General features: G+C 35.7%; 1 protein-coding gene across 2 annotated transcripts; it reads left to right on the plus strand.

Moving 5' to 3' along the window:
• The first annotated feature begins 5,435 nt into the window (after window positions 1-5,435).
• LOC148644174 (TNF receptor-associated factor 1-like) lies at window positions 5,436-17,419 on the plus strand. Of its 2 annotated transcripts, XM_088615400.1 has the most exons (8): window positions 5,446-5,517; window positions 9,642-9,666; window positions 10,621-10,695; window positions 11,318-11,389; window positions 12,785-13,174; window positions 13,913-14,069; window positions 14,683-14,831; window positions 16,367-17,419. In XM_088615400.1, the coding sequence occupies exons 3-8, from the start codon at window positions 10,642-10,644 to the stop codon at window positions 16,577-16,579; spliced, it is 1,035 nt and encodes a 344-aa protein (XP_088471526.1). In that variant the 5' UTR covers window positions 5,446-5,517; window positions 9,642-9,666; window positions 10,621-10,641; the 3' UTR covers window positions 16,580-17,419. The 2 variants fall into 2 exon arrangements, with proteins under 2 accessions (XP_088471525.1, XP_088471526.1); XM_088615399.1 differs by lacking the exon at window positions 9,642-9,666 and having other exon boundaries at window positions 5,436-5,517.
• The last annotated feature ends 39 nt before the right edge of the window (window positions 17,420-17,458 follow it).

The raw sequence follows: 17,458 nt of genomic DNA on the forward strand, positions 1-17,458 counted from the left end.
AAATGTATACACAACACGGGATAGGAGGTTTAGGATGTTATGGAGTGAAAAGAACAAGACTGAGAGTTCCACAGATCCTGAGGAAGAGAAGACTAGGAGCTCAGATTAGAGTGATGAGAGGTTATGAGAACGACAGAAGTATGGGAAGAGGCCTGAATATCAGAGGAAGGATAAGAGAAGAAGATGTGAACGTTATCAGGAAAATAGTGATATTAGAAGTCACAGAAATAGAAAGAGGCCACTAGGGGACCCAGGACAGCACTGTGGGGTACACCAGTAGAGAACGAGTAAGAAGCAGAGAAAAGGCCTTACCAGGAGATCTGATATATATTATCAGAGAAGTAAGAATTCAAAATAGATATTCTTGCTAGAATCAAGTGCTTAAAAGAAGGCTGAACAAAGAGTGATAAAAGTCCACTATAGACTTGCAAGAATAGGTCGAGGTTTATTCCATGCTGAAAGGAAAAGAAAAGAGTTCTTTCTTCTTGCCTCTGGTTCCTTTGCAGCCTGTGCATGCTGACATAGCTCCCTACTCAAACTTCTTCAGATAGAATGAGATCTCTTCCCTCCTTTTTCAGTTGAGAGCAGGGGTCTGGCAGGGTGGAATACAGAGCAAAGCCAGGGATGGGAAGAGGAGGATCTGACAGGGTGAGATGTGAGTCAAGAGTCCAGGGATGTGGTAAGAGCAGAGAAGGGAGAAAAAGGAAGTTAATGGTGTGGGTGGAGGAGAGAGGAGCAGAAATGACAGAGGAGATGAAATAGTAATCGGAGTGGTCCAGGGGCAAGACAGAGAGGGCAGAGGAGGAGCCTCTGAAGAAGATCCAGATTATTTAAAATTGTGTATGTGGGTTAGATGAACTGAGGGAGGAGGTTGAAAGAGTGCCGAAGAGGAAGGAGCCATGCAAATTGGTTGTATTTGGAGGTATGAATGTTGAAATTATTGTGGTGACCTAGGAAGTACTTGCAAACGTAGCAGCTCCTAATTATTTTTTTCTATATCCAGACTTTGGCATCCATTTATACAACAGAGTTTTGTTAGAGCAATCTGTATATAGTACCTTGCTCAGGGGTACAACATCAGCATCCCAACCTGAAATTTAAGCTCCTTCCCATCCAGAATTTAATATTCCAAACAATTGGGTCAAATTTAGTACACAGTGTCTTGAAAAATAGTTGAAAAATAGGAGGTACTGATGAAAACACGGTTACACTTATTTGAAATCTTTAGAAATGATTTGTAAACTTGTATCTCATTATGGGTCTATTCGTAATTAGATTTCAAGTCACTATTTCTTTCTTGTTGACTAAGTCCATCATTATGATATTTACTGCTCTTTAACAAACCAGGTTAATTTCTGATTCATTCCTTATCTGTACTGGTGTACTTAAAAGCTTGTGCTGCTGCGATGAGGTCTGTAATGTTAGTTGCCTTTCATAGTTTATAGGCCTGTGAACACAATCCAGCTTAGTATTGGTAGTTTGCATTTGATGTCTGATTAAATTAGTTCATAAGAAGGCAACCATGATGGAATTTCATGCATCAGCAAGACCATCCAAAGCTGTGGCAATTAGCGTCTTGTTTTATTAGGAGTTTAATTGAGTATGGCACTAATGTAATTCAACTAACTCTGATAAACAATATGTGTTTAAATGCATACAAATATGTGTTATTACCGCCAGCATTATCCACCAAACGAATTCTGCAACCCCCTTATTATAACTGACAACAACAAACAAGGAACAATGCAAAGACAAAACGGGAATGAATCGAACAGTTTGTAATGCTATCAGATCAATCTCCTATAAACTACAGGGAGTCCAGCCATTGCTACATTGTGGAATGTGTTTTATCTGCTGAAAACACATCTAGAACGCAGTGTAATGTTTTCTAAACCATTGTTACGCATATTTAGAATTTAGTGTAAAGAAACCTTTATGCTTGAGAAAGCCAGGAGCAAAAATTATACTTTTATCTCCTTGGAATGAATGGAAGACCAGGAAAAAATAATTAAACTTGAGTTTTCTCATGAATAATGTATTGTCTTACAGTAATAAAAAGCTATGATATATTGGCTAATTGCTGGTGTTTTGGTCCAACGAAAAATACAACTGAATCAGTAATTAACGTACTATATGTACGTACTATACTATATTTACGTACCACCATAAAACACATTAGCAGTATACATTATCTTGAGTTACAGATAGGGCTACACTTACAGTAAACCTATTCTAATCATAAACTAACTGTGTAATATATATTAAATGATTACATTTGTTTCCAGTTTTTGTGGTAAGTGCTGCTGTAAAAACTGCGTGCATACTGTATATCCTGGACTAAAATCCAACTGCCTGGTGGACAGGCAATAGTCTAGAATTCAGAATAAAACTGAAAGTGCTGCTGTGCACTTTTAAAGACTTGTAAGCTTTGGTTCCAAACCACATCAGTGAGCTGTAATATAACAGATCTTGTATGCCAGTCAACAGATCCTTTGTTTTAACTCCTTAATTTTTTAATGCAGTTTCTTCATTTCTCTCTTTTCTTTCACTGTAGAGTGTGATGTATCACAGCACAAAATAAATGGACAGTGTAAAAAATTAAAAAGAGGTTGATATTATTATTATTATTATTATTATTGTTGTTGTTGTTGTTGTTGTTATTATTATTACTACCACTTTTTAAACTGTATGTGGCATTTATTGTTAAATAGTAGACCCATGCTCACTGCAAGATTTTGTTTGTATGTGAACTCAGAATAAAATAGCCACATCTTTACTTCCATGTGTCAGTAGCATAGAAACTAATCTCTACCCCCTCATGTATTACACCCTATCTAAACTTCGGGTTTGAATCTCTGCAAGAACTGCAGGAAATCAGCAGAGGGATGGAGAATTCCGTTCCACACTTCTCTTTGTGGACAGCAATGTCATCATTTCTAAACACACCTGGTCTGAATTTCCAGATGTTTCCAGTTGTGGGCCTTTTCTGTCTCGTGTGGAGACACAAATTGTCTATTGGGATGACTGTCAATACCTTCTAGGGTTTATTTTAAAGTTTCTTATGGTGAATTTTTTTTTTGTCTTTGTATGCAAGTGAACACCATTTTGTTTAATAGAAGTAAACAAGTTTACTATTTTTTCATTAATACAAGAAGTTTGAGCTGTCGTCTTCCTTCTCAGTTCTCTTCTGTGCTTGACTGTGATAACTTACTGCAATTACGCTTTATAGGTTTGTATAAAAAATATATTTTTTTCAGGCATAATATCTCATTTTTGCTGCATAAATTATCTTCTAAATTCATTAAAGGTGTTTAAAATTATTGCCTAGAAATAATTTATACATTCTGCGTCGGGGAGAAGAATTGTTTCACTCTTCCAGAAAATGTTCAAATTGTGACCTAAGGCTAGTTTGCAATGAAAAACACAAAGGAAATTGACAGAGAATGTTTTAGCTTGTCTTAACCACAGGCGCAAGAGAAAGGAATTTTATTGCAACTGAAATCTGGTTCCTTTTTGGTGTTACTTAAGCAAAATTAAATTGTGTGAGCCATGCTCACTGTAAGTGTGATTTTTGTAGAATTCCAAAATTATGTGGCAAGTGTGTTTATGGCCCTTTGACAAACCGCCTAAATAACAATAATCTTCAAACAAGATTGTAGCAGGTGGGAAAACACAGAGGCCAAAATCATCCATGTTTTACCGAAGGAGAGAATTCCTGTAATTAAGGGTTGACAGCAAAACAAATCGTAGATCAAAAGCATGTCACTTCATGTGTTGCAAAATTTTTGCACAACCAGCTCATTAGATATTTAATTGATAATAGCAGAATTAATTTAAAAATGAGGGAACTTTGTTATGTTAATGTAACGCCAGTGAGTGGATAGGAAACAATACAAGTTAAGCAGACCTGATATATATTTACATTAACTCTTCATTAATCAATATAGAAAAGCATAATTGAAAACAAAAATAATTAGACATTCCAGTGCGTACAGTAAATGAGACATCTGTAGGGTGAGGTATAAGCATTATCCTCAATAAGAACATTAGAGTGAATTATCAACTTGACCTCAATAAGGGGGAAATTCAGCTACTATGCCATCTTGAAACCCAGTCCCACCAGATCTTGGACACTTACCATGTTTGACATAGTCAGTGAATTCATCTGAGGCATCTAAGAAAAGATATAAGAGGTATGTGTGAACCAGTAGGTGCTACTTGGGTGCAGGGGCACTGTCTTGTGGATGAGATGCGACGTTGTAGTCCTACTCTGCCACTCTTGAAAAGGGTTTAGAGGTGTTTACCCTGGTGCCCCAGCTTAGTTTTGTTTCATGCTTTCCTAGTCCTGCCTCAGTCGCACTCTCTGTAAGTTTTGCTAAGTACTGTAATTCCTCACTGCTCCTTACTTGCGGATAAACTTAATCAGTGGATAAAGAGAGTCTACTCCTATCTACTGTATATGGTACATAGGAATCTTTCAGGATGAATAGCGCTACTGTACATAAATCCAGGATATCCGTTTTAATCAATTCAACCAAATACACCACAGTATGACAAACCAGTATAACATGCATGTGAAAGAAAACAAAATGTAAAAATGAATTTAGAGAGCTTTATGCCGTGAACAATATACTGCACTGCATAAAGAGAAAGAGCAGATGTACAGTATAAACTTCACTGAGCCAGAGCAGCAAACCGAAGAATTGACACCAGATAATCTCCACAGAGGCCACAGGAAACAGACCATGAGAGTTTTTTTTTTTAATATACAGCAGAATACGGCATAAACAAAAAAGGCAGCTTTTAATGGTGGCTTGAATGTATTTTTATTGCGTTGACCATCCAAGCAGAAACGACTCTCTCAGGGTGAGAATCCTCTATCTCTGACAGCCTGGAAATCCCATCTGCTGGTGAGTTGTTACAATAGTTAAACAGGTGGGTAACTAAAGGATTGAAGCAAGGTGAAACTAATATTGAAGAAAATGCCAATTCTGACATGCTTTGTGAACACCCTGTGTTATTCCATCACAGTCATGTAGATGTTTCTGTCTGGCAAACATCACTCAGGCTCCTCGGAAAAGATGCTCCCTTCCCCTCCCTCACATCCTCATCACCAAAGCGATGCCTACAGGTGACTTTTCGATTGCTTTTCTTGTCTTTTGAAATTAAGTTCATATATATATATGTTATCATAGCCCCAAAGCTGGAAATAGGAATTAAAAACATTGTCTTTTTGTGCATGGCTTGATTCTGCTGTCTGATAGTGTTTTCAAAAAATATGTTTTAAGCAATGACCAATTCACTTTCTCCTTTCTGGCTAATAGCAAAAAAAAAGGCATGCAACAGACTGTATCACCATGTAGAACTAAATAAAAAGTTTAGAAAAAATAGCAGCAGCCTGAATGCATAACAATTGTGCATGTGATAGAGGGGATTCCCACACAAGCAAAACAGAGAGAGCAGAAAAAAAATTATGCTCGCTCTAGCTGGGTTTTAGTATGTGAACTATCTATGCTGGTAAGTACTTTTTTTTTCGTTTTTAGATTTTCTTTAACAGAGGTTAAAGGGTTATATGATGCTTCCAAAAAGCAGCATATGATTTTGAACAGTATCAGTAGTATACTGGATATATCTTACAACCTAGAAGACCTGGCCTATATTAGTGTAGCAAAAAAGGGGGATTCCAGACATGGTGCCTTCAGCTGTTCTCTGCCAATTAGGAAATATTCTATCTGATTAAATTAAATATTTTACATCACAGTTTTCTTGCTTAAAAATGTTAAAATGATATATAATGCTAAGAATTAAACTGTATCTTAGTTTAAGTTTACAACCTCATTTTATCCTGTTTTTGCAAATGTTCATGTTTTATTATTTCTTTTTTCTGGCTTTCAGCTTATTTATTTTCTTTAAGGACTGCAAAACTTCATTCATTTGGCTTGTTCTGGTTTTAAATCAGATTACTTAATGCTAATAACAGATGTGTGGAAGATACAGTTGAAAGTAGTTAAGTGAAGTGTCTGAAATTATATTAGAACAGATATCAGTGAATTAAATGTATCCTAAATGATTTACAGATATTTGTTTCTGTACTATATATCTTCAAATCTCTTTAAAGCTGTTAGATTATATTACGGTTTGTACCTGACAGCATGACTGGCACCAGAGAATTGTCATTTTGACCCCATTCATTATACAAAAATGTATACAGAATACTCAGACACTAATCACAAATGCATTTACAAGCAAACAGTGCAGTGAACCTGATCATGGATAGTGAATGTCTTTTTATTGTAAATAAAAGACTTCAGCTCCTACAGTGCATTTAGGAAAAAAAGTGTGTAATCATGTTAGTTAAAGTGTCTATGACAATGTTTATATGTATTGGTAATTATTTTAAGAGACATAAAAATGTATTTTTTTCTCACCCAGTGTAGTTATTAAATATGTTAGTGTAGACCACAGGCCTCAGGAGAAATCACAGGTTGCAATTTGGTCTCTTTTCTTCATCTTACAATAGTTGCTGAGGGACAGGAGGTTTGACCTAATGTCTCCTTTAATTAACACTGATTACAAAGAGCTTCATTCCCAAGTGCTTTATCTTATCATTCTTCATGCATACAAAGGATAAAGTTCTCTGATGCTACATCCCAGCCTGTTTAAAGACTTTGCTTTAAAAACTGTTACAGCTTGTTGAATTTATATGTTTTATAGAGAATCATAGAAATTTATACTTACATATTCAGTGAACAGTGTGTCCCATGCAGACAAACAAATGCACCATCTACTGGACATTTCAGTATTGAAAACAGATTGGGAGAGAATAGTTGCAGTGGAGGATTGAGTTGACTAACATTTGTACCTTCATTGAAACAATTACAAAGGTTTGATGACATATTCTTAGAAACCACTCATGGACCTAAGCTGCAGGGTAGTGTACAGTGCCTTCAAATAATTAGTATGAAGTCAAAAAAGTTTTTTCTCTCTTTCAAATATGCACAGAAATAGCACTGTTGTCGACAGTTTTCATATAGATGAGGTCTCACTGCAAGCCAGAGTGCCTGTGAAATTCCTGTCACTCTCCCCCTGTTAATGTGGCAGACAGGTGTCAGTCCTTGGCAGCACATTCCCAAGGAGCCAGCACTTTTTTCCTCCCAATTAAGGCAATTCAGAATGAAGTGGCCATCTTCCATCAAGCCTCAGCATCTGCCAATTTAAAACAGCACATCGAGTCTCTGTCAAGCAGAGGTCTCAAACTCAGTTCCTGGCGGAGGGAGGCTTGTATCTTATAGGTTGTTTTTCCAACCTGAGTAGTCAATTAAACAATTTAACAATCAACCTAATTATTTTCTAAATTAGACGTGCATAGGATTTTTCTTTAGGTCTTTTATAGTTGATTGTGCAAGACTTTCACTTCATTAAAGGTACAGTTACTGTACCAATATACTGTATGGCCTCAGAGACTGGTTAGAAGTATTATAACTTGGTGACCAATTAAATAATCAGACCAGCGATGGAACTGAGAACGTGGGTGAGGGAAAATCAGAAGACTGGATCAGAATGACCTTCCTGAACTAGTAATGAGACCATTGCTCTATACTTTTCAAAACCAGCACAGAGTTGTTTCTACTTTGTTTGCAAATAATCCTTAGTTAAAAGTTTACAAATAATTAAAAAGTAGCCAGGCCAAGACATTTGTTACTGTATTTTATCTCAAGAGCAAGTCATGTTACTGTTCATAATTGAATAGGCTGGTTATTTTTTTGTCTTTAGGGAAAAGTGTTCACAAGAACACTTCTGTATTATAATAAGAGACACACAAAACAACGAAAAGTATATATTTAATCTGAGTGTGATTTGGGAATCAGGAAAATGAAGAGCTTGGTAATAGATGTTTTGGATGCAGTGTCATGTGCTATACACACAGCTCTTTTTGAACAAGCAGCTTAGAGTCACCTCATCAAGTAAAAAAAACAACTGCAACAAGCTGACGTGAGACATCTGAGCCGTTTGAATAGGAATTTACCAGATTGTGCTAAGGCGGATATCAGAGAATGCTTGAAAAGCAATTTACCTTTGGAAATAGTGTTGGCTTCCTTCCAGACACAGCAAGGTCTAAGAGATGTGCAAAAGCAAGCTGCACTGAAACTGGTTGTTGGCCGTCATTATTTATAGAAATGGGGAGATATTTGCATATGAAATTTGCCCTTATGTGTACTCCTTTTTCTCTGATAAACGCCTGCATTTTTAACATGCACTGAGGAGTTCAGAAACACCTCTATATTGCCTTGTCCGTATTAGTGCCGCCAAAGGGTTGGGAATCTCGGCATCACTTTATCTGTCACTTGTTCTACCACAACCTATCTACTTCCTTAGCACTGCCTGCAGCTGATAACTAAAGATTTTATGGCTGTGTGGAGTGAACAGAAGCTCTATAGTCTCCTTTAGGGGGGAAAAAAGAAAAACATTGACTGTTATCTATTCTGAACACTACTGTGAGACAGCAGAACAGTTAATAACAGTTAATAGGATCATTTTGGCATGTGTGCCTAGCAGTTGTCAGTATAAAGGATTTTGCATTCTTATTGTCCTAATCAGTAAAATTGGATAATTAGATAAAAATAAAATTTCTCTGGCAAGTCAGGTGCAGCTTTTGTTTTCTTATAAACAGTATGAGGAAGTTAAAAGGTTATTTTGATTCAATTTATTACAACAAAAACCCTTTGCCTGACTGAAAAAACAAAATCTCTAGAATCACCGGAGTTGCTATGCATTGCCTAAAGATGTACTATAGCACCTCAAAGAATTTTTCAAAGGGTAATTTTCATCATTATTTTTAGCTAAGACTATAAATGCTAAGTTGCCTAAAAATGCTATAATAAGACATGAATACAAAATTAAAATATGATTTTGTTCTGAATGTACAGTATAACAGTATGGCAGATTTAGACTTTTATGTAGTTCATCCTTTATTTATTATGTAAGGCTACAGCTTTTAATATGTTACCGCTGGTAATTAATGAGAATGTAATGAATTTGTTCATGCATTTTCCTTTGTGTTAAGCACATTTTAACCTTTGAATAATGATTTTGAAGACGTAGGGCAGAATGAAAGTTAAACTGTTTTGAAGATTTCTAACCTTGGGCTGCGGTCTTCTTTTAGACTTAGAATGTCATGGCAAAATACCAAGGCCCACATATTTCTGAACCTCCAGGATAATGTGAAATGCATGAGCTGAAAATTCTCAAAAGAAGTCATATTAAATTACACACTGAATCATCTAAAATGCTAAAGCAGGCTCTAAATTTGTTACTTATGTTTTCTTTATCTTCTCTTTATAGTATAAAGTCTAGACAACTGTTTTTAGTCAGTGTCTTTTATTTAATTAGCAGATACATACAGTATTTCAACCTAACTGAAGAAATCACAGACAAACATGATTATATTTTGATAGTGTCTGCTTTTCTTCCAACACAGAGTACAATACCTATACAATTAAACTCGGTTCACTAGTCCTGGTCTGCAGTCTATTTCTATTCTATGTGCATTGGGAACCTTTACATTATGAATTATTGGTGTATCACTGCAAAACAGTTCAATAACCACAAGATCTGTCTTCCTAATCGACTAAATTTGACAGGTAAAGGCAAAGGAGAAAAGCAAAGGTACAGTACATTTTTTATAAAATTAATAGTTTGGTATGGTGCATTGCTATGCTGTGCGTAGGAAAAGAAGAAATTGGACTCACAATGTGTTTACCTCATTCTAATAACTGCAGGAGTACAGTATATTGAAATCTGATACTGTACAATATGTTGGTTTTAACTTAACTAAACTTTAAAAGTTAAACTAACTAAAAGTTAAAAGTTGGTTTCAAGAAGTATTAGTTTGTACAAAATAGTGCTTTTTCACCTAAACAAGTTACCAAATTTGTAGATTGTACACATTTGAAAAATTATGCCCATCAAATTTCCAAAAATTATAATTGGGTATGAGTTTTAAAATGCACATTGCCTGATTTTGCCTGAGAGTTAACTCCCTCTCTAATTTACTTACCATGTAGTGGGAAGCTTGCCCACAAGGGAAATAGAAACCATTCAGTTCCACCTTTACATCACATTATATGACACATGAAAAAGTTCTTAGCCAAGAAGGCCAAAATGCACTACCAGATAGAACTACATGATTCTGTTACATCCTGTAGTCTAATCTCGAACTTGCCTTGTTTGTGATTTTTATCATGTCTTACCGTCATTTTCTGCTGGCAAAATCAGATACCAATTAATATATTGTATGTGAAAAATACAATACAGGTAGCTCTTCTTTGATAAATGAATACAGGTCCTTTCTGATCAAGCAATCAAATTGGTGTTTATTGTTGAGAACAGAAATTATACAGGTTATGGTACCCTTAAAATAAATAGTTGAAATGCTTTCCACTAAGTAACACGGCACATCTCAGCTTTGGAATTGAGGACCTGTACATATTGAATATATATGTATTCTATGTTACTCTATGTCTCTTACATGTTACTTTAGGTAACATAGTGTCTGCAACACATGGGAATGTATAGTGAAGTTCAGATAATCAATGTTTAAGCCTCCTTTATAATTGACAGACTCAGCGTTTCATACAAGCTATGCAAGAACATCAGGATTCCTTTTCTAATGACCATACTCCAATGAACACCAAGGTAAGTACTGAACAGAAGATATAAACACTGTAAACATGTTTATTTCAGCTGCAAAAAACTCATGGAATATGCAGAATAAAACAAAGGTTTGTGTCTCATGGCTAAAAAATAGAACAGTATAACTCACAGTGTAAACACATGCAGATCAGTGAGTTAGGTATATATTTTATGGATAAACTTTAATATTTATGGTTGTACAAATGATGTAGGTAAGACATGAAAAATATATTAATGATGAAGGACATTATTGTCATTTACTAAGGGAAAAACAAAGAGCTTTTATGAAATTACCATTACTTCATAACTCCTCTTCACCAGATGCCCAAATCTTATTTTCCCTTTTACTGTATATCCCCAGATTTGGAATTGTCAAATGTCAAATCAGTATTGCTTATTTACCTGTATGACCTTCATATCAGTACAGAAGGAATCTGTTGCTCAGAAGTGCAGAAGTGTGCACTCTTGGGTCTTCTGCCTTTTTTCACAAGACATGCAGCACCTACAACACGTTTAGCACTGTACGTCCCAATGACAGCTTAGGAATTGCTGTTTGACTCACCTGTATATTTTGCTGTCTCTCTGACAGAAGTGCTATTAAAAGGGAGTGGGATTGTTTTTCCAGGTTAATGACGATGAAGACAAAAGTGGGAAGAAGAGGTGTTGCCCATTTCAAAAACTGGGCTGTAAATTCAAGGTACTGTAGGTCACTCTTGGACGTCTCTGGATTGCTAATCATTAGCAAATTGATAATAGAAATTTAAGAATTTATGGCTTGTTTAAAGCATAATTCAATGTCACGGTATAATCTCAAATAGGAAATATAGATTCCTGACCCAGACATAACCATTCTTGAAGTAGATAGAACAAGCCAGATGAGATTTTATTTTTATTGTATAAGGCATAAAAATACTTTATTTTTTAGGCTCACTGGATGAAGTCAGAACTCCTTTCAATGTGTCTCATGTTTGAAATATTACACCTCAGCCTATTATATTTATCTCTCAGTTAATTACGTTACCTTCTGCAGACTGCTGTGTACCTATTCTGAAAAGGGTGCAATTGCTGGTGATTTGTCACGCTCATTATAATTTCATCCTGATTGAAAGGACACGGAAAGAGACTTTCTAACACATTGTCAAAGGCAATACGTATTTATCTCTCATTTTGTCAAAACATTTTACTTCACCACATGCAAATGCAATCAGGGGTAATGTCAGGGCTTAAATAAACATCATTCTTAAGTGAAAGTGCACATTGGAAGAGAATTAAGCTACAGTACATTCCCAAAAGACCTTTAGTGTATTTGCTGCATAGTTTACAATTTCTGTTGAGTGACTGCTTGTATAAACCACTAAAGAACCACTTTGGCCTTACACAGTATATGATATATGCTGTTGTACAGTATATTAAATACATAAATATACAGTATAGCTTTCCATGTACTGCAATGTAGTGCAACATTTCTTATCTAAAAAAAGATAAATCTAGTTACATATAGGTGACACATTTAAATTTCATCTTTTTAAAAATTGTTTTTTTCAAATCGCATACCTGTTTTCATGGTATATTCTGGACAAAATATGGCTAGTTGTGTTAACACATCCACATATAACCATTCAGAAATGTGGATGATTGATGTACAGAGATCCAGAGGGGAATATCATTATTTGTTCTTCTTTATCATAATTTCTAGATTCATTAATATCTTTGCATCCCTCTAGGTAACGGTCTCCTTTCATTAACGGCAAGGGTTTATGTTGCCTGATACCAATATACTGTATAACAGGATAAAGTCTTTCAAAAACGTTAACCAATGGTTACACAGTTTTCGTCTAGAAACAGACACTTGTTTAGTCTGGAAGTCAATTACTTTTTGTGGTTTGAAAGCCAGTGATGACTCCTATCATTTTTATATACAGTAGATATACCCCCATTGGAACATGGATTTTAATATTTACCAAGAACAATTAAAAAAACAATATGAGCTTTTATTGCACAGAAACCCACAGGGTCTGAATGACATCTGTTGCTGTATCTGTATCTCAGTTTTCGCCCTCTTCCCTTCGCTGTTCGTTGCCTCACCCTTCAGGGAGGAAGATCGAAAATGAAGAGCCACGAGGCCTCGGCCTTCTCCTGTCATGTCGGGCTCCTGCTGGACGACGTTGTCAGGCTGGAGAGGCAAGGCACCATTCTGGGTGATTGGGGAAGAATAGAGGCTGGAGCCGAAGCTCTTCGCCCCCAGATTAGAAGACTACAAGACAGGCTCCACTGTACAGAGGTGACTGAGGAGATGCAAGAACTGAGTCTGGCCGTGCACTCTTTACAGATTCGCCTTCCAGACCTGGATAAACAAGCACTTGCTTTAGAGAATGAGTTGGCTTTGACTTCCATGGCTATTGATAAGTGTCAAGCGCTGGTGGAGAGGAGTGCAAGACAGTTTGATTCCAACAAGCAGCTGTTAACAGCGCTGCAGGATAAGGTCAGTTGATAACAATCTGGTCATCTTTCGCTTAGTATACTGCACACTTCAAGCATATTGAGCATGCAGACAGCACTGCATGTTTTTGTGGGAACGTTTACAGTATCTCTTCACGTACAGCATGTTAAGGATTACTCAGTAAATGGCATTTTAAAGCATTGCGTTGCAAAAAACAGGTTGGTGTGAGTTTTCACATTGTCATGGTCCCAGGAAAACAATTTAGTAAATTACACTTCTGGACAATGATTTTTGCAGTCTGACATCTGATTAGTGCTATTGATGGATCCTTGCTTAGTATACTCAATGGAGCATGATGGTTCTCTAGTGAACCTCTTGTTGCCAAGTGGCCCTTGAAACATTTATCGACATCCTTCATTTTAAGCAATATAATTTAAGTCACTAAAGTAATTTAAATATACAATTTACAACTCTGTGCATTATTCCTAAAATATAAAGAAAATGTTCCAAATTTATCAACATCCCTTGTCTGAAGTCAGTCACATCAACAAAAACTTAATTATTGTTCACTTGGGTAAATACGTATTCTTTAAACTTTGAAAAAAACACTATTGCTCAGTAGAATTTCGGCTATTTATATTTGTAATTAAATAAATGAGTAAATATCAGGATGTCAAATGAATGGTATCTATAATATTATATACTATACTTCTCAGAATTACACATTTTTTCATCCAATAAAGTAGTGTATTATCATATTTTTCAATTAATGTCTTATAGGTGAGGCAGGTTGAGCAAGGCTTAAATCTCTGTTTGTCAGTCAGAAACTTTCCAAAGGAGGTGGCCCACAAGGGTGTATTTATCTGGAGAATTCCACTGTTTCACCGCAGAATACAGGAAGCCAAAGATGGCACAAGACCTTGTTTGGATTCTGATGGTAAGGTCAAAGCAACATGTTTCACATATATCCATTCTGATTGTCATTCAGCTAATAGAATCATTAGGCCTACTTGTGAGAAAAAATGATACATTTTAAATATTTATCAAGGTCTTATTCAGCTGAAAGTCTTGCTGATGCCTCAATAATAGTATAATACAGTTTTAAGTTCCTGTACTAGGTCTGAGAAGTTGCACTTTAATATTTACACACTTCTGAATCTGAATTCTTAAAATTAATTTTTGTAAACATTTTGTAAACAAAAAAGTGTATGTTGTAGATCACATTTTATCATACTTGGACGGTAGTTTACAGATAATAGATCATAGTCATTGTTAATGCAGATGACTGACTGAATAATCAACAATTTCAATTTTCATCATTTCCCACATTGCTCCTCTGAAATTTCTGTTTCTATGATTACACAATTAACTTTCAATGTGCATTTCTGTCAAGGAGTTACAGTGTACATTGCATTCATTTTCAAATCTAAAGTCTAAATTTTAGATTCTATTAATTTAACATTTTCTTCTTGTCATTAAAGACCACTTGTTTGAAAACTGAGATTTTACTGATAAAGTGTTCCATTTCCTTTCATGCATTTATTTTGCAGATTTCTACACAAACACCTATGGATACAGACTGAAAGCTCGCCTGTATCTCAATGGTAATGAACAGGGAAAAGGAACTCACCTTTCCCTGTATTTAATGATCCTCAAAGGGGATTTTGACAGTCTGTTACAGTGGCCTTTTTCAGAAATGGTAAGCTTGCCCTAATGAAACACAATGTTAAAAAAAAACAGAAAATACCTATTGATAAGATTTTATTGATTCATGATTGTATATTCTCTAGCACAATACTGTACCTTTTACGTAAGGGTTACAGAACATCAGAGAATAGTGAAATCCTCTATTTTCTCAGTTTTCAAGTTACTAATTTTTATTTTTGTCTCAATTTTCATTATTTTAATGGCAATATTGTGCACTTCTTCTGAAGCAGTTCCGTAACAATATGAAAGAAAAAAAATAAAAACCACCCACTCTACTTTCAATCATATTCCTAGGTTACTAATTATAGATTGCTTTTTTTTTCAAATTTAGCATCTTCTTAATTGGTAATACCATGGAAATTAACATCTGAGAACACTTTAATCTTTTAATTTATTGTAAAAGTTAAAACACACACACTGAAGTATATTAATACTGAATTTCCTTTTTTCTTTCCACATATCCTAATTACACTTGTATGTATGTGTTAAATTAGAGAAGAAACCATGTAAAAGAACAATAAGAAATAAATTAACAGTAGTTAGATGGAAAATTGAAAAGACACACATTGCATACCGTGAAATAATTAATCCAGTTGCTGGGAAATCACTTCTGAAGTTGCAAAACATGTCATAGTGAGCCTCCGGCTCACACTAGTGTAAAAATAAGATTTGACTTTACTCTCTCTGTGCAGGGGATTCTAAAGTTATCCAATCTGACATCATGAAACTTTGAAATCCACTCGAGAACAAAAAACAGTGACTTTCAGTTTCAGTCCTAGAGACCCTCAACAATCAAGAGAGATTGCCCATAGGGTCATCTGAAAAACTTGGAGGAAAATTTCACTCCAAGATAGTTCTCCTCTAAATCTGGGTTTTATCCAGGAAAGAAGGCAGACTGTACTTGCTAAGTATGTAGGCATGTATTCATAAAAGATGACCACATGAAATCTCAGATTATCACTAAATTAAATTAAGCTTTTAATCTGGTTTTACACAATAACCAGTCATGCAACTTGTCCTGCAGCACTGTCTTGCAAAACTTTATGAAAATCAATTCTTAAAGTATAGTTTGTGCTGTAGTCTGATGTCCTAAAATGGATAGGATGGACAGGTACAACTGAAAGTGAAAGAAGTCATCAACTAGAAGAGTTTTCAAACAGAAACCATTAGATAGACAGAAAATACCATTAGCACCTGTACCCATATCCTAAATCACTGAATTCACTACAACATATTGTACTGATTAGCAACTGAACATTTACTAGAAGATGTACAGTATACTCCAGTGCTTCAGGGCTAGGACTTTTCATCAACCAATTTAAATCTACAAAAAGCAGGTGATTTAACTTCTTACTAATAATAGTAATTACTTCAGCAATTAAGGTCACCCTGGAGGACTGGAGCATCACAAAATAGGGTTATCTTTAAAAAAAACACTTCTTTTTCTGAGCAGAATAATCAGGGTAGAATGGATTTTATTTAACCAGGCAATCAATAGTTTGTCACCTGTGTCTGTTTTCAATGCAGGTTAAAATCTCCATCATAAATCAAGGTAACAAAGAGGACTCAGTGGTATATCACCTGGCTCCGAACAGCTCATTGGTCCAAGCACTGAAGAAGCCATGCGAGATTGGGAATGTGCCTTTTGGGTTGTCCTGTTTCATGTCTTTGGAGGAGCTCTACAGGAGGCGTGCAGAACTTGTGCATGACAACACACTGTTCGCAAAGATTGAAATTTAGACCACTTTCCAGAAGAGAGAATCCAAGGTTTTGTTGTGTCCTACAGTATAGCTGAATTGGAATTAGATGGACTGCTCGCGCAATTCTACCCCGTTTCAAAACCTGGGAAAATGAACCTTTGTGAGAAACCAAGGCATTAACTAGGACAGGTTGTTAACCGAACAAACATCCTGCCCTGCTGCACAGCTGTTCTCAGAAAACAGACAAAATGTTTGGTTTCACATCATACATATGAAGATGACCCTCTCTTTAACTTGCACTGTTTTAAAGTTGTGTTGGTTTTCTTTGGGCATCTCAACAGAACACAAACCACTATGACTTCTTCTGCATCACTTCTCAGACAGGATACTTCAGGGTGTTAAGCACAGCGCTGCTTAGCACGATTGAGTGACGTAACCTTTTGTTTCATAATCATTTCATGACCATTCCTTGTCGTCTGTCATTTTTGTTTTTCACTATTAAGTGACTCAACAGAATTTTCCCAGTGGGGAAATGTACTGTAGCAAGTCCCCCTACACAGTCTTCTTATACGGGGTCATGTTAAAAAGGCCAGTAACTTTGCGTCTTCTGTCTTTACCAGACACCTGCTTAGTGTGTTATAGTTTAGGAAATGCGAAAGGGCTGAAACACGGGGAAACCGAAAAAATCTGACAAAAGTCAAAGAAGGTACTGCAATCTATTTAATCATTTACCTGTCTTTAATAGCTGCTTGATATGAACCGCTGCTACAGTACACGCTTATATTTACCACTGTAATGGTGAGGTCAACAGCTTATACTGTATAGCTTTAAATTGGTTTGAAAATGTAATCAAAATTATAATAAAACATGTGAAACATGGGATTCATTCCAGTCTTTCAAAGATTTCTGCATGTAACGT

This window comes from Lepisosteus platostomus, chromosome 21 (genome assembly GCF_059453375.1).
Source record: "Lepisosteus platostomus isolate fLepPlt1 chromosome 21, fLepPlt1.hap1, whole genome shotgun sequence".
NCBI classification, from domain to species: domain Eukaryota; kingdom Metazoa; phylum Chordata; class Actinopteri; order Semionotiformes; family Lepisosteidae; genus Lepisosteus; species Lepisosteus platostomus.